Source organism: Hemitrygon akajei, chromosome 15, assembly GCF_048418815.1.
Source record: "Hemitrygon akajei chromosome 15, sHemAka1.3, whole genome shotgun sequence".
In the NCBI taxonomy this organism is placed as follows: domain Eukaryota; kingdom Metazoa; phylum Chordata; class Chondrichthyes; order Myliobatiformes; family Dasyatidae; genus Hemitrygon; species Hemitrygon akajei.
The window spans coordinates 19,422,017-19,448,921 of NC_133138.1; the positions used below are offsets into that span (position 1 = coordinate 19,422,017).

The 26,905-nt window shown below is 38.9% G+C and overlaps 1 protein-coding gene across 1 annotated transcript in view; it reads left to right on the plus strand.

Annotated features, from left to right (window-relative positions):
- Positions 1–26,905, plus strand: part of sgcd (sarcoglycan, delta (dystrophin-associated glycoprotein)) — a 574,429-nt gene that overhangs the window by 530,611 nt on the left and 16,913 nt on the right. Inside the window, 1 exon segment of the mRNA XM_073067274.1 lies at positions 1,320–1,392. Coding sequence (XP_072923375.1) covers positions 1,320–1,392 — 73 coding nt within the window.

Sequence of the window (26,905 nt, forward strand, 5' to 3'; positions counted from 1 at the left end):
AAGTAAGGCTGATCAACACCTCCACATACCATATCCTCCACCACCACTACTTTATAATTTCCTGTCAGAGTGACTTATGTACAGACACTCCTACCTTGCATCACTTTATGTATATAAGCTATCTTACGCATCCTATATTTATTGTGTTTTTTATTATTAAGTTCTTTAACTTATTGTGTGTGTGTGTGTGTGTGTGTGTGTGTGTGTGTGTTTTTTCCTGTGCTCTATCAGATCTGGAGTACCTATTGTTTCATTCCCCTTTATATTTGTGTAATGGAAATGAAACAAAGCAATCTTGAATATTGAAATATCCACATGAATTTCAGATGGAAACTGGATTAGGCATGTCTGGGAGGCCATCTTGTGGTTAAATAATCCGCCTACAGTTACAACAAAAGCAGGTAATGATCAATGAATGAGGCAGGGTACTAGTGGAAGTGGAAGAAACATATCCTAGAAAGCAATGAGGTTTTCAGTTACAAGTTCTGCAAAGTCTGAAAGTGAAAGAAATAAGAAACAGATCATTGTCCACCAATAGCAAAACAATATCACCATTTATAAAGAGGCAGCTTTGCATTTTGTGACTGCTCCTCAGATTTCATCTCTTGCTTGTACTTTAAGCTGGGTAATAGGTCGTTGCGGGGAGTTGATGGGCTATATTTTCTTGGGTGATGTGAAGGAAAAAGATCTGCTCTTTACTTTCTTCTCAGTTAAATTTGAGATCTGTTGTGATACTCTCCATTACTTCCAGGTCCCTGAAGATGCTGTGATCTTTTTTGGTGGTTATTCCTGATAAAACATGATCTATCTCTAACTTAATAGTTCCTGCCTGATACACTTTGGCATTTAGGGCAGCAATGGAGGTTTTCTTCATTGCTGATTCTGTAACAACTTTTTTTTGACCATTCAGGGTTGTCAGCCTGAGCTGAAACCCTGAACCTGAAGAACCAGGTTGTAGTTTTCCTGGAGGATTTCTAAATTATAAAACCATGAAAAAGAAGCTGGGATCAGTCCTGGAGCCCTCCATATTGTGAAACAATGTCTTGGTGCACCGACATAATGCAGTGAAATGTATTTTTTCCAGTGAAGTCTGCAAGCAATAGTGCAAAACCCAGCAGGTTTATATTTTAACAGCAGGCTTAGATCAGCTTACTGCTGACTGCATTCCGCTTGGTGGGAGTAGGAATTCTATATGGTGTGGTTATTCCCACATGTGTTGATATATGTAATATCGTTAAAGTTTATTGAGACTGGTTTAGAATTGAGGAAATCTGAATCATAATATTTCTTCATTAACATCAATTGATATTTCACTCTAGGTGCTGAAGGGGCTGTGTTTGAAAGCTCTCTGGAAACACCACAAATCCGGGCCGAGCCATTTAAAGAGCTAAGGTATGAAACGTGACTTTCCTGGTTCTATGCTTTTTCCCCCTCATTCTGTTCACTCTTACATCCTCCTTTTCCATACCCTATCTCATTTTCCTTCCCAATATGCTTCTCTTTCTTATCACTGGCATTCCAATGCACTCCCCACAGAGGTATTATCTCTCAGGTGCGATAATAAGCCAAAATTTGTCACGTCAATGAGGAGGACAAAATAAAATCTCTGACGTTATTTTGTTCAAAGTTAGGGAAGGTCAAATTTATCTCATAATTGACATAATAAAAAGGAGCTTACGTAGTTATTATTACATTGCTGCTTATGAAGACTTGCTGTGCAGATGTTGTCTCCCACATTGCACACATTACAGCAATGACTATTATTCGAAGGTAGTGAAACACTTTGGGGGTATTCTAAGGTTAAGAAGAATGATATATTTCTTCATACTTTTGTTTTCACCTCTTCTTACTCTCTTTATCTTTGTATCTTTCTTCTCTTTTCCTTTATTCACTGGAGAATTTTTTTCGCTTCAGTTATTATTTCTCTTAATTTTTCTTCCCTTGGTGATGAACATTAAAGTGACTTTAATTTACAGAGTTAGCTTGCAGAAAAGACTAACTGTATTCACAGAAGATGTTATCAAGATAAGAACAAACCTTGGATAGAAACCTTATCAGGGTTTGAACTGTTGTGGACACAGAGATCTGGGTAGACCATCTGAGTACTTGTACTTGTAATACTAGACATAGTCCATGGAGGTGCATGGAGTATATCTTCTATTACAAGTGTGAATACTCAGCTGGTCTCACTAGATCTCCGGACAGGCAGACTAACTATTAATGCAGGTCATACCTCACAAGGGTGTATATGCATGCATGCTTCCAGAATTCAGTGGTCTACTTTATAGAACATGTAATTTTGAGCATTTTTGTTTTACCGCACAAGGGGGTGGAGCTGATTTTTGGTGGCAGTGTGAAATGAATATCTATGAGTCAGTACTCTGTTTACAGCACAACTTATCTTTTTTCCATGAGAGCATGGGTTGGCTCTGAAACAAGGTACTGAAATTTTAGCACCCATGTTACACAATCATCAAAGATCAATTTCATTACCACCAAACTGCAATATTAATAAAAATTATGATGGAATTGCAATGTTGAATTGGATACTTCAAATGTGGGATTCCATTATTAAATGATGCATTCCCATAAATCGATAAAAATCTTCATTTTTTTAGTTATTGTCCTGATTTCAATACTATAAAATAAAGAAGAGGACATTAAAAAAAAGCAACGTGCTGAACATTCGATGTCAAGGCTTCTTTAGTTTTTCCTGTATTTAACATGAATGCCAAAGTTGCAAACATTTGCTTTAAGGGCTCAATTTTATGAACAGTTTTGATCCAGGGACTAAAGGCCCCCTGATTTATCAGTGCTGTTCAGCTGCTGCCACAAGGCAAACTGCCATTTTAATCTCTTGGAATTCCTCAGACTTCTCTGTTAAGACTTTGTCACATGACAGAATTAGATAGAGCCTTTGCTTCGCTTTCAAGACAATTACTGTACTGATAAAGTTTCATTCACATCAATGATGCCATTTTCTTCAGCAGCTGAAAGAATTGTAATAACAAGTTCTTACAATCAAAATACATTAAGCTTACAATGCTCCGCTCATTACAGTGGTCTCTCCTTTTCTGACTCTAGGCCAGTGAAACTTTCATCCCACCACAGATGGCCGTGTTTTCAGCTTTGCTAAATCCCAAGCATTTAAAGTCTACCTCTTTACTTCCCCAACATCTTCCTATCCCATCCAAAACTAAGTCTTTGGACAACCATTCTATGTGCTTTTGGCAAATATATTGCGGCAAAGTTCTCTAGGGTTTTTTTTTACACTAATGTTACTATACAAATGTAAACTGATATAAGAATGACGGTTGGATTTAAATTCTCAAGCTTTACATTTAATATATTGTATTCTAATATCAATTGAGTTCTCATTTCTGAATAATAAAACATAACTTGGTGTGAGTGGATGGGTGGGAGGGTTGGAGAGGGGCTTGGTTTGCTGTTGTTGTCCTGATTTGTTATTGTTGTTGCTGCTTCATGTGTTGTTCACATGTTCTACCAGTCTTTTGTTGCCAGTACAATCTTCTATGTGGTGGTGTGCTGGGGCAATGGCATCAACAGGGGCGATGCCAACAGGATCAATAAACATTAGAAAGGCGGGCTCTGTTCTTAGAGTCAAACTGCACACACTGGAGGCTGTGGTAGAACAAAGGACCCTATGGGAAACTCTGGCAATTCTGGATGATGTTTCTCACCCTCTGCATGCCACCTTGGCTGAACAGAGGAGCACTTTTAGTAATAAGACCATAAGACCGTAAAATCATTCCTGGAATCATTCTAGTAATAGACTGAGACAACGGTGCTGCTCCAAAGAGCTCTTACCCTTGGCCATTAGACTCTATAATGAGTCAACATATAGCTGGGGAAGTGATGAATCCCTCCTAATAGACTGTTTGAGGTAACTTTTTTTTATTCTTTCATACTGCTCTTCTAATGTTTGTAGATTTGTATATCCATGCACTTGTAAATACTACTGTGACACTAATTTTCTTTGGGATCAATGTTGTATCTATCTATCTATCTATCTATCTATCTATCTATCTACTGCTGAGCAATATTGGCAAAAGAATGTGTAGCAATGCTTGTGGGCACCCCAGCACATCCTTAGGTGTGTTGGTTGTTGGTGCAATTAGCACATTTCACCGTATGGTTCTTATGTGATAAATAAATCTGAATCTAATGATTTATAGAAATTAATCACTTATTTAAAAGATTCAGACTTAAAATAACAAACTCCTCGCTTTCTCTGGGCCTCACATGGGTATTTAGCTTCAATGGTTTTGGACACTTTTTTAGCTAATTTGGTGCTTCTTATGAAAGTATTATCAAATGTAGGTGGTCAACAGCCTCTAGGAATCTGCACTGAAAATTTGCCTATGACAGCCATATCTTATGTATTCTGGCTGAAAGTAGATGGGCAAGATAAGGCTGATTTTGAGAAATGAACGGATTCATGGCTTGATATATAAATATACAGAATTTTGAATATGCTAAGAGACACATGATGTAACCAGTTGTACTGCGTATGTTAATCAAAATGGCTTCTTTGTTTGTTAAAGGTAAAACTGCTTCTTTGTTATGCTAACTGGAGAGAGAGTGTTGTCTGGCTTAGCATTCTTGAAGCTTCTCACAGTCTGTTTAGGTTTAGAATTGCTGATAACGGGGTTGTATTCATTTGTTAACCAACGGGGTTGGATGTCATTTTTTTCTTGTGGGTCTGGGAGCTGGGATTTCGCAGCCTTTTCAGCAGCGGGGAAGAAGACGCCGAAGAAGGTGGACGTGTGCCGCACGGCTCGGTCGATCACTTCGGGTGGTCCCAGGTGCGAGGTCGTGGAGGTCGGAGGAAAGCGAAGGGTGGTCGAACGGTTCGATGGTTGAGCTCCAACGATGTGCACTAAATTGACTGAACTCTGATAAGTTTTGGCGCCTTTTACTTTATTTTCTTTTCCTTCATATATACTGTATTGTTAGTAACCACTTAGTTCTAGTAAAATCCTTAAAGTATATTCTATAACTGTATCTGGTGTGAGCTTGATATTGTGTGTGCGACGCTGCGTTAACTTGTTTTCCACAGCACCTGCGAATGTGGGAGGCGGGGTAGGTGAGTGGCTGGAATTTTTTCCCTAGACAGGTACCAGCCTGTCGCGTAAGCATTATACAGTAGAACTATATTAATTCATTATTATAAAATTAAAGGAAAACTGTGCAGTTTAAATTCTAGGACATTGTGTACAGGTTAAGTATACAACTTATCCAACTACAAAAGTTAAACCAACACACAAAAATGCTGGAGGAACTCAGCAGGTCAGGCAGCATCGATGGAAATGAATAAGTAGTCGACATTTTGGGCTGGGACCTGTTATCAGGGCTGAAAATAAAGGGGGAAGAAGCCGGAATAAGAAGGCGGGGGGAATGGAAGGAGGACAAGCACTAAGGTGGTAGGTGAAGCCAAGTAGGTGGGGGGGGGGGGGTGGGGGGTGTTAAGTAAGAAGCTAGGTGGTGCTAAGTGGAAAAGGTATAGAGCTGGAGAAGAAGGAATCTGATAGTGGAGGAGAGTGGATTGTGGAAGAAAGGGAAGGAGGAAGGCCACCAGGGGAGGTGATAAGCAGGTAAGGAGAAGTAAGAGGGCAGAGTAGGTACATGAAGAAGAGTGATGGGAAAAAGTTACCTGAAGTTGGAAAATCAGTGCTCATGACATCCTAGATGGAATATGAGGTGTTGCTCCAAGTTCACAGCGTATTCTTTTTGCATTCCCTGTGTTGAGTGATATTGCTGATTTTTTTTTTCTTTATCTATTCTGAGTCTAAAGAGGTAAGGATTCATCAGCCGCATGCTGAGATATTTGTTTACTATTCAGTGGTGTTAAATGTGCTATAAAGTTTTGCCTGAGTGGTACATACAGCATCCATGATGTAGTCCCGTTGTCTCAAATAAAACTGAATTCTGGACATAGAATATATCATGCAGTTACTGCTATATAACACAGTGAGCGATCAATCCTTAAAGATGGCCTAGATGTTCTCCTAAACTACCATAACAACTAGTCAATCATTCCTTAGAGTTTTGGCAAAATTATGACACCTAATTGAAAATGCCCCATAGAAACTCTACCCCAATAATCTTTAACATCTTTAGTACTGAATACATCTTTATAAAATGAGTTATGTTCAAATCTTTTCTTTGGGGAAAGATCTAAAGAGCAAATTCAGAACTGTTAATGACTGGCTTCAATAATTTCAGTTCTGATCTTCATCCTATGGGAAACATAGAGTACAAACTTGCTCTTGAGATTCATACAGAGGGGGAAAATGCAACAAAGTTTCAGAGAGCAAATTATTTCTACGACATGGGCATTTTTAACAGAGAACATGCCTTCCTGGATCATTTGTCTACCAGCACTGAGCCTCTGTCCACTTAGGAGACCCAGTGCCACCTAGAGATCCAGTGCCACCTAGAGACCCAGTGCCACCTAGAGACCCAGTGCCACCTAGAGATCCAGTGCCACCTAGAGACCCAGTGCCACCTAGAGATCCAGTGCCACCTAGAGATCCAGAGTCATCTGACTTACCTTCAGTGTTTTGCAAATGCAGTGAAAAGGAATACCAACCCCGCAATGTACTGAGAAGCAGGCTGGCTCTCCTTAAGCATATCTTCCTATCCTATGTTGCTGTGTGGACCACTCACAGACAATATTTTTCTGAGAAGCATGGTAGTGTAGTGATGAGCATTATGCTTTACAGGGCCAGCCATCAGGGTTCAATTCCCACCACAATTTGTAAGGAGTTTGTACATTCTCCCCATGATATCTGGGTGCTCCTTGGGAAGTTAGCTTGGGACTTCTCTCTTTGAGGGAGGTTTGAACTTTCAACCTGCTGTATAAGACCATTAGACCATAAGATATGGGAGCAAAATCAGGCCATTTGGCCCATCGAGCCTGCTCTGCCATTTCATCACAGCTGATCCATTTCCCTCTCAGATCCAGTCTCCTGCCTTCTCCCTAAAACCCTTCATGTTACATCCACTCTTTCGAGGCTTTTCAACATGTGATAGCTTTCAATAAGATCACCCCACCGATTCTTCTGAATTTTAGTGAGTACAGGCCTAGAGTCATCAATCAGTCCTCAAATGGTAACTCTTTCATTCCTGGAACCATTCCTGTGAATCTCGCTGAACCTTCTCCAATGTCAGCACATCCTTTCTTAGACAAGGTGCCCAAAACTGCTCACAATACTCCAAGTGAGGCCTTACCAATGCTTTATAAAGTCTCAACATTACATTTCAGTATCTGTACAACATGAATGTTTCATTATTCTCATTTACCATATCTGTCTATGATCAAGTCAGAAGTCAGTCATACTGCTGAGTATCAATGTAGCTGGATATTCAGATTATTTATACATTCAGGTTTTCAACTTTAAAATAAAATCTAATTTTAGTTGTGGTCAGTAAATGGATTTGAACTGGATGAGCAACTTGCGAATTGGTATTACCACTTTGTGAAAGGAGAATACTTTCAGCTATCTCACTGTCCCTGACATTCTCAACTTGACATCCATATATGAGTGATTATTGCATTAGATTAGTTTGTCAATGTTTAATGATATTATGGCTCAGCTGGTAGAACTCTTGCTCCTGAGTCATGAGGTTTTAGATTTAAGTTCCTCCCTGCAGACCTGAGCCAAATGTTCTGGATAAATTCAATGCTCAGGTACTGCTGTATTGCTGCAGGTTCTATTTTCTGCAAAGATATTGAGTTGTGACTCTGTTTGTTCTCAATTGGAAGTAAAAGAAAAATCCTATGGCACTTTGAAATGAATTTGCAAATTCAGTCAAGTTTTACTCCTCAATCAATAATCCTAAAACAGATGATCACATTGCTGCTTATGGGATTTGACTGACATGTTTATTGTACCATTCACTGATGATGTTTCAAAGTAAGACCATGAGACCATCAGACTTGGGAGCAGAATTATGCCATTTGGCCCATTGAGTCTGCTCTGCCATTCCATTGTAACTGATTTATTATCCCTCTCAACCCATTTTCATGCCTTTTCTCCCTAATGTTTGAAATCCTTACTAATCAGGAACCTATCAACCTCCACTTTAAATAGTTCTAATAACTTGGCCTCCACAGCTGTCTATGGCAATGAATTCCACAGCTTCACCATCCTGGCTGAAGAAATTCCTCCTCATCTTTATTCTAAAGAGACTTTTTTCCTATTCTGAGGCTGTATCCTCTGATCCTAGACTCCCCCATTATAGAAAACATCCTCTCCACATCCACTCTATCTAGGCCTTTAGACATGAAGCACTCTGGAGCTTGTGACGGACACAACTTATTTTTTGTCTTTCTAATGGAAAGATTGCCATCAGATTGTGTTCTTCGATTATCAGCAACTACTATAGAAGCCACTTCTTCATTCAAGCTCTTCCTGATGCATTTCCCTCTTTATACCTTTGCTTTTTTTCTTACTTATCTCTATCATGTTGACTTTCTTACCTCTTGCACTTTGCTTTCTGGTTCTGTATGTGAATCACCACCTCTGATCAATATTTGGTGGCTCATCACAAACTAATTAAACTGAGATCTCATTAGTGAAAGCAAACAGGTGTAGGAAAGTGTCTGCACCCTGGTGAGTACCACACTAGCAACAGTAATTAATCTTGATATTAAACTACTGGCTAACCTTGAGAGGAAAGCAGATGCTAATAAACGGCACAATTAAAAATAAAAATCTGCATTATGGATATTTCACAGCCGATAAGAGCAGTCTCGCGAGCAGAATGTGGGCATAATGCTGAACTCAAAGCTTAACGAGGATTCATTGAGTTCCCTTAATAACACAGCAGATTGTTTCTTTTATACATTGCTGTTTGGAAGACCAATCAGGGAGCTGATTTTATGTTTTCAGGGCACATTGTTGATCTAAAACAATGAATATCAATTGTCTCTGCCAAAAAAAAGTGTATCTAATGGATTTATAATGGTAAACTTATTTGTATCAGTTCCAATTGGTTCTTGCTGTTGGATGGCTCAGGGTCTGAATTTTGAGACTTGCTCATGTGTCTGAAACAAAAAGCCACAGTGTTGGTTGCTTCCTCACAGGCACTTTATCCCAGCAAAATCATCACTTATGTTGTATGTTCTGTCTCATCATTTGGATTCCAGGATACAAGTTTAGAAGTGACAATGCATGGGATAGAAAAGAACCTCATCTCCTCCTGGGTTCACGAAAGTACCTTATCGGTGGTGTAGCAAAACTTGAGTGGATAATGTCCAGAAACTGTTCTATGTGCCACTGACCAGTTACGTTCAAACATAAAAATTAAAGGGCCTCACACAATAAGCATTAGGACTATGTGCTGTCCTACCACTAAGACAGTATGTCATATGATATTTTAGTGGCAAGAAACATTCCAATATTTAAACTATTCAATGTCTCTTAAAACTTAAAGTTGGCAGCTTACAGCGCACAACCCTTCTTTAAAGGGAAGTACTTTTGAAATTTAAAAAAGACAATAGTAAGATCTTTTATCTGCAAAAAGGCAGTATACCAATTTCTTCTGAAGTCAAGGAGCTGTACAGCACTGAAATGAGCCCTTTGACTCAACTGATCTACACAGACTAAAAGGCGCTTATTATCCAATAATAGTAAGGAAAGCAATTGTTCATATAGGCTACCATTTTAATTTGAGTCCTCTAGACCGGCATTCCTCATGATATGTTCAGAATATAGATTAAATAAGGAGGGTGACAGAATGCAGCCTTGTCATACTCCTTTCCCAATCTTGAACCAGTTTGTTGTTCTTTGTTTAGTTCTAACTGTTGCTTCTTGATCTTCATACAAACTTCTCATAAGCAGATCAGATGTCAGGTATCCCCATTTCTTTAAAGATTTGCCACAGTTTATTATGGTCCACACTATTGAAGGCTTTAGAGTCATCAATAAAACATAGATAAATACTTTTCTGGAATTCCCTTGATTTCTCCAGTGTTGGTTAGTAATCTGGTCTCTGGTGTCTCTGCCTTTTCTAAAACCAATTTGTACGTCTGGCAGCTCTCATTCCATATATTGGTGGAGTCTTGCTTGCATGACCTTTAGCATTACCTTGCTAGCATGTGAAATTAGTGAAATTATATGGTAATTTGAACATTCCTTTACATTTCTCTTCTTGGGAATTGGCATATAAACTGATCTTTTCCAGTCTAAAGGCCATTATTCAGTTTTCCAGATCTGCTGGCAAATTGCATTCAACCCTTTTACAGCATCACCTTTTACAGTTTTAACTAATTCAACTGGAATCCTTTCACATCCTGCATCCTTATTATTGGCAATGTTTTCTATCGCCCATTCAACTTTACTTTCCAGAATGTCGGGCTCTGGATCGATGAGGGAGTCATTGCAGGTGTCTTCACTGTTGGGATCTTTCCTGTTACAAATCTGTGTATTCTGCCATCTCTTTTTGATAATTTATGCTTCTGTAAGGTCCTTCCCTTCTTTGTCTTTCACTCTTTGAATGAAATGTTCCTTTGATTTCTCTAATCTTCTTCAATAGATCTCCTGTTTTTCGAATTCTGTTGGTTTCTTCAGTTTCTTTGCATCGCTCCTTTAAGTTTCCTTATCTTCCCTTGCTATCTTCCTGAAGAGCAGAGACATAACGTTGTCTATGAAGATCAGTAGAGTCATGTCTATGGTATTTCCAGTTGTGATGTAAGCCTGTGAGAGCTGAACCATTAGTAAGGCTGAATACGAAAGAATCAAAGCCTTTGAGCTTGGATGCTGGGGAGGAAAGTGTTCCGAGTTCATTAGACAGCAAGGAGATCCAACAAATCAATACTTGAAGAAATACAGCCAGACTGATCAGTAGGAGGCTTGATTATGAGTCAAAAGCTCAAATACTTTGGCCACATCATGAGAAGACAGGATTCCTTGGAGAAGATTCTCATGTTAGGTAAAACAGGAGGTAAAAGGAGGAGAGGACAACAGAGGATACGATGGATAGAGAATATTACTCAGACAATGTGCAGGACCTTGGGGGATCTTAGAAAGGTAGTTTCCAACAAGAAGGCTTGGTATGCCGAAGTCCATGAGATCATGAAAAGTCGGACTCAATGTAATGAACCGAGCAAGTACAAAACCATTTCAATGTGGCTTTCAGTTGGGTTTTTCATGTTAAATATAGGTTATTAAGCACTGTATTTCCTGTAAAATCGGACAATTGTTTAGAATTCCATATTGATTATATACATGTAAAGATATCCTGTCGAGGAGCCTCTGCTTTCAACTTGATCTTTCTGCACCCTTTCTCACCAGCGTTAGACTGCAGATAGTTTATCAGATGGAGAATTACACAGCAGAAACTAATTCAGCTTAGCACAGGTGGAAATTCTAAGGGTGGAACACTTATTGTATCTTCACTAATTTTATTTGTTATGTGATATTGCAAAGTTGGTCCATAAGGTATCATATTAGATAGCAAAGAGATGTTGTGGTGGGAAGTAAAAATTAAAGCAATATGCATGCAGGACATACTGTATTACTTCCAATAATCTTTAAAAGGAAATGTGTTATTTGTTTCAAAGTTTTCTTCCAAATATTTAGACTTTTACATATTTCCAAAATAAACATGTCAGATTTTGTTTCTTTAAATCTTTTCCTTTTGCAAAAGGAATTCCACATTGAGACTTGAGTAGAATTCATCAGATGTTATCTGTCCAGCGAAAGACTGCCTGGAATTCTTTTAAAAAAAGCCATCTGTGAGTCTTTTTTAATGGAGCAGGCATCGTGCAGTTTAATTTACTCTTTGTGGAAGGATTAAAAAAAAACAAGGGAGAAAAGAGTGAGAAGATTTTTTAAAAATGACAAAGACGGGTATGAAAAGTATCAGAGACTATTTCAGAGAAACAAAAGCTGTAAAATAATGGAGAATAGCAAATTAGATCTATTAACATGGAGTGCAAGGAAAATGTAGGAGCCATGTTCACTAGCTGCATCATATTCTGTATTGCGTGTTTATTATGGTAACCAGTCACATGAGTGGGAGCATGGCAAGAGTCTTCATGCTTTGTTCGGGCAATTTGGGAGCTGGGGACCAACGGAAGCCATATCTTTTGCTGACCACTCAATAACACTCAACTGAGCTTAGGTAGGTACACTTAACATTCATTGCTTCAAGATTGACTGTTTGCTAATTGCTAATAAAGTATCCAATAGACACCCTTGACTTTTGGAGCAATCATTATTGGAGAGAAGGTGCTTCATGCAAGTATAACAAATCTGTAGGGTCATGTCACCAGCATTGGCAATTGTTTTGGGTTTGGTTTGGTTTGTCAAAATGTTTGCAGAAAAAGTACAAGGTATGTTGGGTAGTATCTGATCAGGAAACATAACAGTGCTGGATTGCAGATGAAGCTTGTTCATTATATATGTTAATGTATTATCCAATATCCAAGTTACATCTTTGCTCTTTAAGCTCTAAGTAATTTTGGCAAATCACTGAACAAATAGTTTGTTGCAAATATGAAATAAAGTTAGGCCTCTTTTACTACTTATGACCCATTAAATATAAGGATCAGAAGTGTTCAGCATTCTGAGTAATTGCCCCATAAGGAAGGAAATAATTGATTGATATTTCTCCTTGCAATATTTTTTAACTTTTGCAAAATACAGTTTTTATGCTGTCTCTCTGTTCCTACCTCTCTATTGTTGCACTTGTGGTTAGAGCTTGAGGTAAGCGCAACCACTGCCACTTCTCCCTTTCTTCCTCAGATTTGCCTTAATGAAGAGAGGCAATGTTCTGTTAACTTTCAATTCAATGGGGTTTTGTGCTGTTAATTGGTAATTTCACAGCTTCTTTCTGCTCTAAGGCAGCAGACATTTCATCACCTTCCATCCCATATTCTGACATTTTGTTTGAAACAGTGAGGAAACTCAGTGTTTAGTGTACAGTTTAGCATCAATAGCCTGGGATAGCTCAGATTATATCGAGGATGAAAACATCATATATTCTGTCTCAAAGTAGAGCTGTTTAAAATCAATAGTGATAACAGGAAATGCTGGAAAAATTCTGCAGGTCAAGCAGCATACGTGGAGGGAGAAACAATTTGTGTCTCAGGTCAGACATTTCCATCAGAGCTACGAAAGGGAAAACAATTCAGCCTAAGTCGCAGAGAAAATAATGAAGAGCAACCAGTCTGTCTGTTAGAGAGTGAAATGATGGACATCTATAATAGACAGCTCAGCTTCTTTGACACAATAAATTCTGCAGATGCTGGAAATCCAAAGCAACACACACAAAATGTTGGAGGGGCTCAGGGGCTCAGGAGGTCAGGCAGCATCCATGGAAAGAACAAACAGTCGATGCTTCATGCCAAGAACCTTCTTCAGGACTGGAAAAAGAGGGGAAAGATGCCAGAATAAGAAGGTGACTGGAGGAAAAGAAGGGTAGCCAGAAGGTGATAAGCCGGGTGGGAAGATAAAGGAATCTGATAGGAGAGGAGAGTGGGCCATTGAAGAAAGGGAAGAGATAAAAAAAAGTTAGAGTGGAGAATAGAAGAAGAGGGGAGGGGAAAGGAGCACCGGACACAATAGACGACCCCAGCAGATTCGCAGGTGAGGTGTTGCCTCACCTGGAAGGACAGTTTGGGTCCCTGAGTGGAGGTCAGGCAGGAGGTGAATGGGCAAGTGTAACACTTAGGCCACTTGCAGGGATAACTGCCGGGAGGGAGGTTAATGGGGAGGGACAGATGGACAAGGGAATCATGGAGTGAAAGATCCTTGCAGAAAGCAGAGAGAGGGGAGGAGGTAAAGACGTGTTTGGTGGTAGGATCCCTTTGGAGATGGTGGAAGTTGCGGAGAATGATGTGTTGGATGCGGAAGCTGATGGGGTGGTAGGTAAGGACAAGAGGAACTCTATCAATATTAAGGCGGCATGAAGATGTGGTGAGCAGATGTCTGGGAAATAGAAGAGATGCAGGTGAGGGCAGCATCAATGGCAGAGAAAGGGAAACCACATTCTTTGAAGAAGAAGAAGGACACCTCTGATGTCCTGGAAAGGAAAGCCTCAGATCTAGATGCATAACAGATAGAACAGATGCATAACTTTACCATTACTTTGTCATGCTGGAGAGGCTTGCAAGTTCCTGAGATCCCAAAAGCAATACTGTCTGGAGTTTGGCCATCTTGCACTTAGTTCCCGGTCACCAATTTTGGTAAAAGGTCAAGTGGGAGGTTACAGACAAAAAACAATCCAACGAGGACCACAACGGTGGAGCGGGCGATGATGCCACATCTCAATGGCAGTGAAGGCAGAGGAAGGCTGCAGCAGTGAGGGGCTCCCTGATACCTTGCACTCCATGCCACTGCACCATGATTCTGATCTGTCAAAGGACCACGTGGCGACTTGCCAGGGAACCCATTTTATAGATCCCAGATGGGCCTGAGGACCCATTAATTGACAATCCTTTTGCAAACAGGAAAAAAAGCACGTTATCTCAAGTTGGAGAGTTACATATTTCATCTCACAGGCTGCTACATGCCCTAACTTTCATTGAAAATTAAAAAAAATGCAGATGTTGGAAATTCAAAATCAAAAAATGCGGGAAATCTCAGCAGGTCTGTAAGTATCTGTGGAAAGAAAAACCGTTAACATTTCAGGTCAATGACCTTTTATCAGAACCGAAAAAGTTAGGAAGCAGAGAGGAATCAGAATATAATCAAGTTTATTTCACTTTGCTTTGATTCAATAGTGTATCATACATAATAGGGAATTTTGCTAGTTCCAAAAGAGCTCACGAGTTCACCTGGACTTGCTGAATGATTTTCTAAACTCAGAGTATTTAAATATTTTGACAAATCAGGCATTCCATCTATATACTTAGCACATTGCATCTTACCAGCTGGCAATAACTGTCTGTGCATGGTAGTTAGGTTCATATCCAAGTGACATGAATAAATCTTGCTGGCGTGGCTGCTGATTCACAGTTCTGAGGCACTCAAGGATGTCACAGTGAATCAGCTTTCATTTCTAGAGCTGGAGTTTGATTTGAATCCAGCTGTCAGAGACAAAAGGATGCACAACTCTCAGTCTGTTCTTTTGGAAGTTAAACATCTGCTTTCCATCAGCAGGGATAATTCCACAATATTTGTATGTGTGGGGGTATGTAACAACCATTTTATGCTGATAAATTACTCTGATCTTAGGGTAATTATCATATTGAGATGAGAATACTGGTTATGCCTGGAGTATTCCTGAAGAAGTCTGGTGTTTAGTCACAGCAAAGTTATATGTACTTTACTATTAAGATCTCTCCTACCTCTATGTTCGCTGCAAACAGTAGTATTTAAAGGGAAATGTGGTTCTGTACTCTTTGCTCTATCCAGGCTGACTGAACTTTTTGGGCATGTGCATAGATTTCTGTCCTGTCCATCACCATTCCAGCCCCCTAAAATCCTTCCTTCTCTCTTTTGTAATCTTTTAGTGAACATTATATATCTGTGGCTTTTGCATCCAGAGGCATTATGAAGCTGCTTTCTTACTTATTTATTGAAATACAGCGCGGATAGGCCCTTCTGACCCTGGAAGCTGCAGCAACCAACGACCCCCTGATTTAATCCTAGACAAATCACGGGACTGTTTACAATGTCTAATTGACTTACCAACTGGTACGTCTTTGGACTGTGCAAGGAAACTCACACGGTCACGGGGAGAACATACAAACGCCTCACAGGCAGTCATGAAAAATTCTCAATACGAAGCGGGAAGCAGAAAGCTAAGCCCCAGATCTTTGCTGGTTTCACATGTTTTTACATTTAATTGATGTTTTATTTTGAGATTTATTTATTATACTCACCACACCAGAAGGAAAAGAATGTACTTCTGATAGTAAGGTAATCCTGGTTGAACAATATTGGTTTCAGAGTTAATCACGCAGATACTGTTTCAGAGATAAAGCCTCTGTGCAATGTACTTCAGGCACTCCTCAAGTGAACTCCTTTCTCTGAAGGAAATCTCTTTCCACTTAGCCTAATAGCATTTTTGACAAGAGTTCTTTCAAGGAAATGATTCCCATTGTTGCATACTTTTTAGTAATCAAGTAGACCCACACAATTATCATGTGCACAACACCCACACAGGCACAATTTCAGAAATGCATTTTCGACAGCTGCTTGGAATCAAGACAATTCTTTGTTGACATTTTTTGCAGCCGTCACATGGACTAGCTTCATTTTCCGTGTCTGATAATTTGCTGCTCAGAATGAGGGCGGAGGCTGACATTTCAAAATTTGTCCCATCGAAGGTTTTCTATTTGTGTGAATACCCAGAAATCACTCCTTTTGGCCCATATATTTTATGCCATTTGCTCGAGACCTATTATATTATCTAGGTAAATTAGCCTATTTATCTCAGACACTAAGCTCTTGGAACCCTGATTTGTTTATGTGGCAAAAGCAGCATTTCTAAAGTCCCTCCTACACTGTTTCCCCTGTTCATAACTCAGGAGAGAGAAATGAATATTCTTCTCTTGAGATATTAGGTTTTTTTCTACGTATTCAATTTGACTAATTCCTTCCACTCCTGGGTATTTTGCTCATGTTTGTTGTGTGTAGCTACACAACAAGATGTAAATATTAATCAGGTACTGATTACTCAAGAATTACTGCCAGAATTGCAATCTCCTACACTAGTCTCTGAGGATATGCTTAGAAGGTCAACAATTTAAATACATTGTTAGTGTCTTATCGTTTCCTCTCAGAGCAATCTAGAATTACCCAAAAATTTGAAATGTTCAGCTTGAGTTTAATTAGCAAAATATATTTCCTTAAAAGTTAAATGTGCACGTTGTAACAAGAGCTTTGAAAACTATAATGACGGATGATTATTATGAATTAAATCCACAAATAAAAGATCCCAGCAGTTGATTTTTTTTATTGTAGGATAATTTTGCAAGTTTCTGTCTATTTGCAAAGTCATTGGATGGGAACCATGTTGTATAATAAATGGTTTCCTTTAGTTCTGCCTCAGAGCTTTTTAAGGCTCAGATGGCAGAGTTTCAAACAGAAAAAAGCACAGAGGAAATGAATTTCAATCTTTTTCCCCCCTCCCCCACTGGACAGTTAAATTTGCCACGCTGTTCTGAAGTAGCAATTGTCAACCACTCAATCATAGTAAACTGCACCTTTCTCATTATACTACCACAGCTGGAGCTATTTTTACTAAAATAAATGCTGCAGATTCCATGTGAGTTATATGGTTGTCGACAGGCTCTTCAAGTCTAGTGCATCTCAAGTGAAAGTCAAATCTTGTTACACAATGTGCTCTGTGCAGATGAAATTAAAATTCTGTTCACATTTCAATGCATTGAGACTGCTCTGACTTTATCTATCGGAAGCAAAACTTTTTTTTTAAGTATGAGGGTGGAGAAATTATAAGTAGGATGATCTAATACTCTTTCAATTATAATCCCATTGTACACCTTTCTGAAGTGAGTGCAATCCCAGTGGAATCATCTATTAACAGACTTGCCTTTGACAATGAGGTTGTGCAACCAGCCATGAAGAATGTTTGTGACAGCCATCAACTTACCTTGTGCTTCTATTTCCCCTCATTCACACAGTGCCAAACTCAGCTGGCTGTAGTTAATATTATGAACAACAGCAAAAACAAATCATTTACAGTATGACATGCAATCCATTATATCTATCAGTTGAAAACGGCCTACGTAACCTTGAGAAGGCCATCAGTTTGAGAGGTAGCTGAATGGTGAGGGTTCTATCCAGCATCTGTGTCAGGTCAGGCTTGATGCTTAATTCTGATTCGCAAGAGAGTGGACAGAAAATATGGAGATAGAGTTAGTAGATCATTTTAGGCAGTGTTTCTCAACCGGGGTTCCATGGAGCACTAGGGTTCCACAAGATTTAAAAAAATAAACATCGTTTTCTGAACTTTGCACAGTGTGTGATGCTAGCTTCACTGTGGTGGGCAGTGACTGAGCATCCCTGTTAGCAATCTTGTGAGAGTTGTCTCAGCCCAGTGTGGCAGTGCACAGTATATGTATTTGCTTGAGTCCAATCTCAGTTTTTGATGCAAGATAAGGGAGGCCATTGATAATTGCTGAGCACTGTATTGCATGGAGGGAAGGACAGTAGGCTGATGAGGAGTGTGAAGTGCTTTTTCTGAGCATTGAATGGATTTGCCCAATTTGGGCTGCGAAGTCAGCCTCTCCCTCACAGATTACCTCCCCTAACTTACCCTTATGCGCCACCGACTGACTTATGGGAGCAAACAAATTCTACCACTGTAGTAGCAAATTGGAGGGGAATTTTCACTGTAAAGAAGGAAATTTTTCATGTCATGAATCAGTTGCTGGCCTGCTGCTTTGCCATTTTTATAAATGTTGCAACAGATTAATTGGGTAGGTTAAAAGTGAATTGTATTGTGAAGTGTATTTTTTGTGGTTTTCTCATTTAGTAACTTATTATGCTGTTCTTTTTAAAATTGTATTAACCCCTGTGTTAGGACAGGATGCAATACGCGAAATCGAAAAGATTTCACTGTCAAACAATATGATAAGTGAACACATTGGCGACATATCACATGATGCTAAAGAGGTTTTGTATGATAAACTGAAAAATAACAGCTTCTTTATCCCAGTTGATGAGTCAACAGATTCCACCAATAAATGTCATGTTGTAGCATTTGTAAGATTTGTAAATGATGGTGACATTCAGGAAACCGTTTTCTGTTGCAAAGAGCTGCCTGAAACAAGCAAAGATATTTAACGTTCATATCTGGAAACAAAAGGTCATCTTGGAGGATCTGTGTTGGCATCTGTACTGATGGTGCCCCATCAATAGTTGGCTTTGTGAAAGGTTTTGTTTCTCTTGTAAAAAATGAAAATGCTGATGTCCCAACATTCACCTTTCTTCACCGAGGTGCCGATGTCAAAAACTTGGTGATGAAATGAAAACAGTTCTGGATGATGCGACAAAAATTGTTAACTATATTAAACAAAGCCCAGTTCACTTGAGAATGTTTAAAATCTGTGTGAAAACCTGGACAAAGAGCATACCAATCTCCTGTTACATACAAATATCCGGTGGCTTAGCAGAGGAAGAATTCTCAATAGTGTGTTTCAGTTGAAAGGTGAATTGCAGGAGAACTTTCAAGAAAATAGGCCAGATTTTGCTGAGTGCTTTGAAGATGAAGATTGGCTGTAGAAACTAGCCTACTTAGTGGACAGTTTTCAACATATGAACCAGTTGAACAAGTGTCTACAAGGCCCTGGAGAAAATGTTTTAACTTCAACTGACACGATTCTTGAATTTAAAAGGAACTGAATCATTGGAAAAATCATGTTGCAAAAGGAAATCTTGAAATATTTCCACTGCTGCTTGGGCTTGAGAGTCAGAATGTTTTATTGAAAACAGAAATTTATTCTGTTTGTCTTGAGAGTTTTTAAAATTTATGAAAGGGAAAGAAATAGATGAATGTCAAGAAAGGTAAGTTAAGCTGAACTACCTGTTTTTTTCAAGAAAGGTTGGCTAAAAAATTTCATTCTCTACTCAAAAGAGCATCGATAATTATTTTTGGCTTAGTATATCTACAACTTACTGATCACGCTAACGTACTGTGAGCTGTAGATATAATAATTTTTAAGCAGGGGTTCCCTGAGATCTGACAATTATTTCAAGGTTCTCTCCAGGGCAAAAGGTTGGGAAAGGCTGTTTTAGGGCAATAACTTTTCGGCATTAAATTTATTGACATGACTTGCAAGTTCTCCTTTCTCTGCATATGTTGACTTCCTGAATAATACTGGCAATTTTTGTTTTTATTTCCAATTTCCAGCATATGTTCAAATTTCAAAGTAAACTTGTTATTAAAGTACATATATGTGCAACCAAATACAACCCTGAAATTCATTTTCTTGTGCGCATTCTCAATAAATCCATAACAAAATAATAACCATAGAGAATCAATGAAAGACCACACCAACTTGGACTTTCAACCAGTGTACAAAAGACAACAAATTGTGCAAATACAAAAGGAAATACTAATGATAAGTCAATAAACAATATATATATATATATATATATATATACAGAGAACATGAAATGAAGATTCCTTGAAAGTGAGTCCACAGGTTGTGAGAACTTTTCAATGATGCAGCAAGTGAAGTTGAGCAAAGTTATCCCCTTTGGTTCAAGAGCCTAATGGTTGAGAGGTATTAACTGTTCCTGAACCTAGTGGTTTGAGTCCTGAGGCTCCTGTACCTTCTTCCTGATGGCAGCAGCGAGAAGAGAGCTTATCCTCGGTGGTGGGGGGTACCTGAAGATGGATGCTGCTTTCATGTGACAATGTTTCATGTAGATATGCTCAATGGTTGGAGGGTTTTACCTGTGATGGGACTTGGCTGTATACACTACTTTTTGAATGATCTTCCGTTCAAGTGTATTGATGTTTCTATATGAGGCCGTGATGCAGCCAGTCAATATTACTCTCCACTGCCCATCTATAGAAGTTTGCCAGAGTTTTAGATGTTATGCTGAATCTTTGCAAGTTCCTTAGGAAGTGGTGACACTACCAAGCTTTCTTCGCAATTACACTTAAGCGTTGGGCCCAGGAAGGTCCTCCGAAATAATAACACTGAGGAATTTAAAATGATTTTCTTAGGAATTTAAAGTGTGATGATTTTGAATGAGATCTTTGATTTACTCTTTGCCCTCTGCATGCTGGATCAACCCAAAGCCCATCTGCAATGGGCAGAATCTCTAATATTAGTTTTAGAAAACAGTGGCAGTTCAATGCAATATACAGAAGAAGAAAAAAATAATAAATAAGTAAATCAATTATGGTATAGATATATTGAATAGATTAAAACTCGATCAAGAAACAGAAATAATATATATTAAAAAAGTGAGGTATTGTTCATGGGTTTAATGTCCTTTTAGGAATCAGATAGCAGAGGGGAAGAAGCTGTTCCTGAATCACTGAGTGTGTGCCTTCAGGCTGCTGTACCTCCTACCTGATGGTAACAGTGAGAAAAGGGCATGCCCTGGGTGCTAGAGGTCCTTAATAATGGACGCTGCCTTTCTGAGACACTACTCCTTGAAGATGTCCTGCATACTTTGTAGGTTTGTACCCAAGATGGAGCAGACTAAATTTACAACCTTCTCCAGCTTCTTTCAGTCGTGTGCAGTAGCCACCCCTCCCCATACCAAATAGTGATGCAGCCTCTGCAGTACATCTATAGACATTTTTGAGTGTATTTGTTGACATACCAAATTTCTTCAAACTCCTAATGAAGTATAGTTGCTGTTTTGCCTTCTTTATAACTGCATCGAAATGTTGGGACCAGGTTAAGTCCTCAGAGATCTTGAGGTCCAGGAACTTGAAACTGTTCACTCTCTCCACTTCTGATCCCTCTATTAGGATTGGTATGTGTTCCTTCATCTTACCCTTCCGAAAGTCCGCAATCAGCTCTTTCATCTTACTGACGTTGAGTGCAAAGTTGTTGCTGCGGCACCATTCCACTAGTTGGCATATCTTGCTCCTGCACGCCCTATCGTCACCTCTTGAGATTCTACCAATAATGGTTGTATCATCAGCAAATTTATAGATGGTATTTGAGCTATGCCTAGCCACATAGCATGCTAACTTGTACCTCGTGACTTAGCTGGCTGTCAGACAAGTCAAAGACAGTGAATGATTCCAAGATCCCTTAAAATTTATTTCAAGAAATTAGAAGCATAAGAATACTTCATTTAATGATTTTAAAATAATAAAAACTATTAATTTCAAAATAATTTAAATATATTTCATAAAACAATAGTTGACTTAGTGTTTCACAATATTTCTCTTGATTGAAGTCAATGGAAAAACAATTCTTTCTTGTGAATGATGTTCATGCAAATTTTCTATCATTAGTGGAGCTGGACTATTTTTCTGATACACGGGAGTGAGTAAAAACTCAATGAAGAGTTGAGAACTAGGGTTTGGAATACATCAGCAAACAATGATCATGGTTTCAGAATATTCCTGTTTTGTGGAAATTCAGGTGGATGCTGATCTCTGAGAAAAGTATGATTGCCTTCAAACTTCTGCTCCAAGACAAAGTATTACTTTTATAGCTCGTCCTTTAATTATTTGTTGAATTATCTATGACTTCTACAATTGTATTACTCATGTCAATCAATGTTGCTGAACATTCAGGTTCCATGCTATAAATCCAGAAGTATTTTAGACATACAATGTAGAAAGTTGTGCTTCTATGAAAACATAAGCATTAGAAGCAACAGGAAGGAGTCCAGCTATCCATGAATTCTTTGTTGTTAGGTAAGATCTTGACTGATCTTGTACCTCTGTTCTTACTCCCACCCCTCGTTGCCTTTAATCCACTTGCTCCTCAAAAATCAATCAGTCTCAGCCATTGGTACATTCACAGACTGATAATTCTAATGCTGGCATCTTCATGTTCTGAAAAGAAAAGCACCATTTGTTTGAAAAGCCAATATTTCACCAGAGGAGTGACAATTGAAAATGGATGGAACTGCGCAATTATTATCAACTCAGTCTCCAGGGAGGTTTTAGAACAACAAAATAACTGTGTTGCAACTTACTTTCACGGCAATTTCTATCCACAGCTATAATAAAAAAAAACTCCAAACCCACGGTGAGCTGTACATCGATTGGCAACAATACAGCAGTATTTTTAGTATTCTAGGATTGACAGGTGGACCTGGTTTTACCAATTAACTAGTTTGCAAACTTTTTTCTATTTATGATTTGCATAAGGTTGCGCCGATCACATCTACCACTGTACAGCTGACCAGGAGACCACAAGGCCATAAGATATAGAGCAGAATTCGGCTCATCGCTCTGCTCCACCATTCTATCAAAGCTGATTTATTATCTATCTCAAACCCATTCTCCTATCTTATCCCTGTAACAGTTGACACCCCGTTTAATTAAGAATCTAACAAGCTCCACTTTAAATATACCCAATGACTTGGCCTCCAGCCATGAATTTCACACATTCACCACTCTCTGGCTAAAGAAACTCTTCCTCATCTCTGCTCTAAAGTGAGACTGCGCCCTCTGGTTCTGGACTCCACCCCAAATCTAGACCTTTTCAATATGTGATAGGTTTCAATGAGATCCTCCCCCTCATTCTTCCAAACTCCAGCAAGTACAGGTCCAGATCTATCATGCACTCATGAAACATTAACACTTTCATTCCCGGGATCATTCTTATGAACCTCCTCTGGACCTTCTCCGATGCCAGCACGTCCTTGCTTAGAAAGGAGGTCCAAGGTTGCTCACAATACTCCAAGTACAATCTGACCAATACCTTATAAAGCCTCAGCATTACATCCTTGCTTTTTTTCATATTTGTGTCCTCTTTGAAATGAATGCTGACATTGTATTTCCCTTCCTTACCACCTACTCAACCTGCAAGTTAACCTTTAGGGAATCCTGCATGAGGAATCTCAAATCCATACATCCCTCAATGCCACTGCACAGGTTGATAGGATAGTTAAGAAGGTCTATGGGATGCTAGGCTTCATTAATAGGGGGATTGAGTTCAAGAGTAGAGAGGTCATGTTGCAACTCTACAAATCTCTGGTGAGACCACACTTAGAGTATTGTGTTCAGTTCTGGTCACCTCATTATAGGAAGGATGTGGAAGCTAAGAAGAGGGTGCAGAGGAGATTTACCAGGATGTTGCCTGGATGGGAAAACAAGTCTTATGAGACAAGGTTAGCAGAGCTGGGACTTTTCTCTTTGGAGCCTAGAAGGATGAGAGGGGACTTGATACAGGTCAACAAGATAATGAGAGGCATAGATAGGGTGGATAGCCAGTACCTGTTTCCCAGGGCACGAATAGCAAACACCAGAGGGCGTATGTACAAAGTTAAGGGAGGGAAGTTTAGGGGAGACATCTGGAGTAAGTTTTTTACACAGAGGGTTGTGGGTGCCTGGAATAACTTGCCAGGGATGGTGGTGGAGGCTAAAACATTAGGGATATTTAAGAGCCTCTTGGACAGACACATGGATAAAAGAAAAATTGAGGGTTACGGCGTAGGGTGGGTTTAGTACTTTTTTTTTTAGGAATATATGGGTCGGCACAACATCGAGGGCTGAAGGGCTGTGCTGTAGTATTCTAGTATCTAGTGTCTAGTGCATTTGTTCCTCTGGTTTTTGAATCTTCTCTCCATTTAGAAAATAGAATACGCTCTGATTCCTTCTACCAAAATACATGACCACACATATCCCTGCACTATATTCCATCTGTCACTTCTTTTCACATTCTCCCAATTTGTTCAAGTCCTTCTGCGAACTCCCTGCTTCCTCAACACTAACTTCCCCTCCACCTATCTTCATATCGTGAACAAACCTGAACACAATCCCATCAATTTCGGCATCTGAATCATTGACATATCATACTGAAGTTCATCATATAGTCTGATCCTGATTGCTCTGCCATTGAAGAACAGACTATCCCCTCTGTTGCTTTTGGGTTCCTATGCACTGCTTGACTCCTGCTATGTAATTGACAACAGAATAATTTCTGCTGTGTGACTGATAGGTTAACAAGCTTGCCTAGCAACTTTCTAGCCATATTGTTATATATTAACGGTTGAGTTGAAACACGTTTGCATGAAGAATCTTATAATTAAGAAGGGTGGAAAACAGTACACTGCAATTCCAGTTGCAGGAGGCCCTAGGTGTGTACCAGGATCAATCTGAGCAATGATAACTCCAAGATCTACCAAAATGTCAGTCATTAGTGTAAAGGCTCACACAGGAATACTGATATTCAAAGAGGGCATTAATGGATGACTCTGCCTGATTTCTAGTGTTGATTCTGATATTTTCAGCAGGGGGAATTAGGAAAAAATTGCACTGTAATTGTAATTGATTCGGAGGTTGATCTCTGCTGATAGGGCACAGACATCTGGGCTGGCTTCCAACTGTGAATGTCAATAAGGATTCCATCTCGACTGTTGACAGGAAATTAAATTCAAGTGATCTGATGATGGTTTTCCTATTACTTAATAAACATCTTAAGCACTGGCTACTTCATATAACTGAGTCTAGGTTTCAGGTACAGGCAGGATTGTGACTCCTAATTCTAAGACAAATACTGAAAAATTTATAATAATTTGAAGTTGAAATGACAATTTCTGTCAAAGTGTTTGATTTTTTTCTAATTTAAACTTGTTTTCTGTTTCTCAAAAACAGTGAACAATGGGAGCTCACAGATTACAGAACTATATTAGATTTTGCATGAAACAAGTAATGCATGATTTTCAAGATGAACCACTCCAATTTATACATGTCTTGTAGACCTCACTGAGAACACAGACTTCAATCATCCACTATTTGTTCGAATAACGAAAGCTAAATAAGTGTTATCAGAGGACCTAATGTAGCCAACTTGGGGAAGATTACAACAATGAATGAATTGAAAGGATTGTTACAAGTACAAAACAAAAATTTCTTAGAAGTTTCACTGCAAACAGTTCTTCATGATAGACTTTTCTAAAATTTCTACAAGTGCCAGGTTTCTGTATTTAACAGGAAATATATCTGAATGCAAAGTAACTGAAATGTGTTTCTTTTCATTCCTTCCTGGAGATGGTGAATTTTTCATTAATCCCCTTACTTGTAAAAAGTTGGGGCTCTTTAAGGAAGATTACTTTCAGGTATCAATAGGTTTTCAATTATATACTGTAATACATTTATAGGCAAATGGTCCATTATTAGAAGAGGATCTGAGTAAAAGAATAAGGATATCTAACTCTTATTTTATAGTCCCTTGTTGAGACAGCATCTGAAATGTTGAGTACAGGTCTGGTGTTCTTACCAAAAAAGATATAGTTGTGATAGAGAGAATGCAGTGATAATCCACCAGAATGAATCCTGCTTAGTGAGCATGTTGAATGAGGGTAGATTAAACAAATCAGGCCAATATTCTCTTGAGTTTAAAGGAATTTATTTATTTATTCTGGTCCTTTGATCTGCACAGCCCAGCAACCCTAGCCTAATCACAGGGCAATTTACAATGACCAGTTAACCTACTGATCTTTGGACTCTGGGAGGAAACTGGAACACCTGGAGGAAACCTACATGGTCACGGGGAAGAACGTACAAATTCCTTACAGGCAGCAGCAGGAATTGAATCCAGGTCACTGCTAGTGTAAAGCGTTGTGCTAACCACTACACTACTGTGCCACCACTATTTCATTAAAAGGTGCAAGGTTATTAAGAGGTTTGACAGGAGAGGTACAGAATTAATTTTTCTCAGTTAGCATGTCTAGAACCAATGATTAGAGTCTGAAAGTTCATGACAGAGATGAGGAGAAACTCTTTCACTTAAAAGGTAGTGAGCCCTTTAAGAGAGCTGAAGACACTTGGCTATTGAAGTTATTGAATAAATTTTGTTCAGAGATTGATTTATCTTTAAGCATTAACACAGTCAAAGGATGGGGTGGTGGGGTTTGAATGAAAGAGGCACTGAGGTAAAAGATCAGCCATAATCTTATTGAACAACAGAGAAAGGATACTGAGTTACATGGCCTATTCCAACTATTTTTTATTTAAATTCTTTTGCCTCAGATCATTAACTACTAATGATAAGTACTAAATTAAATTAAAAATTAAGAGATACGTTTGAAATATGATGTTTCGTAACATAGGAAACACATCAACCAATCTGCACAGAAGGATTCCAGAAAAAAAAGCAATATGACATTGACCAGATGAACACTTTTAGTAGACTTGATTAAGAGCTAAGTATTGGAGTAGAGATGGGGCAATTCCAGACTGTACCAGGGATCTTACACGTCTACCTGAGACAGCGAGTAGAGCTTTGGTTTAATATCTGACCTGAATA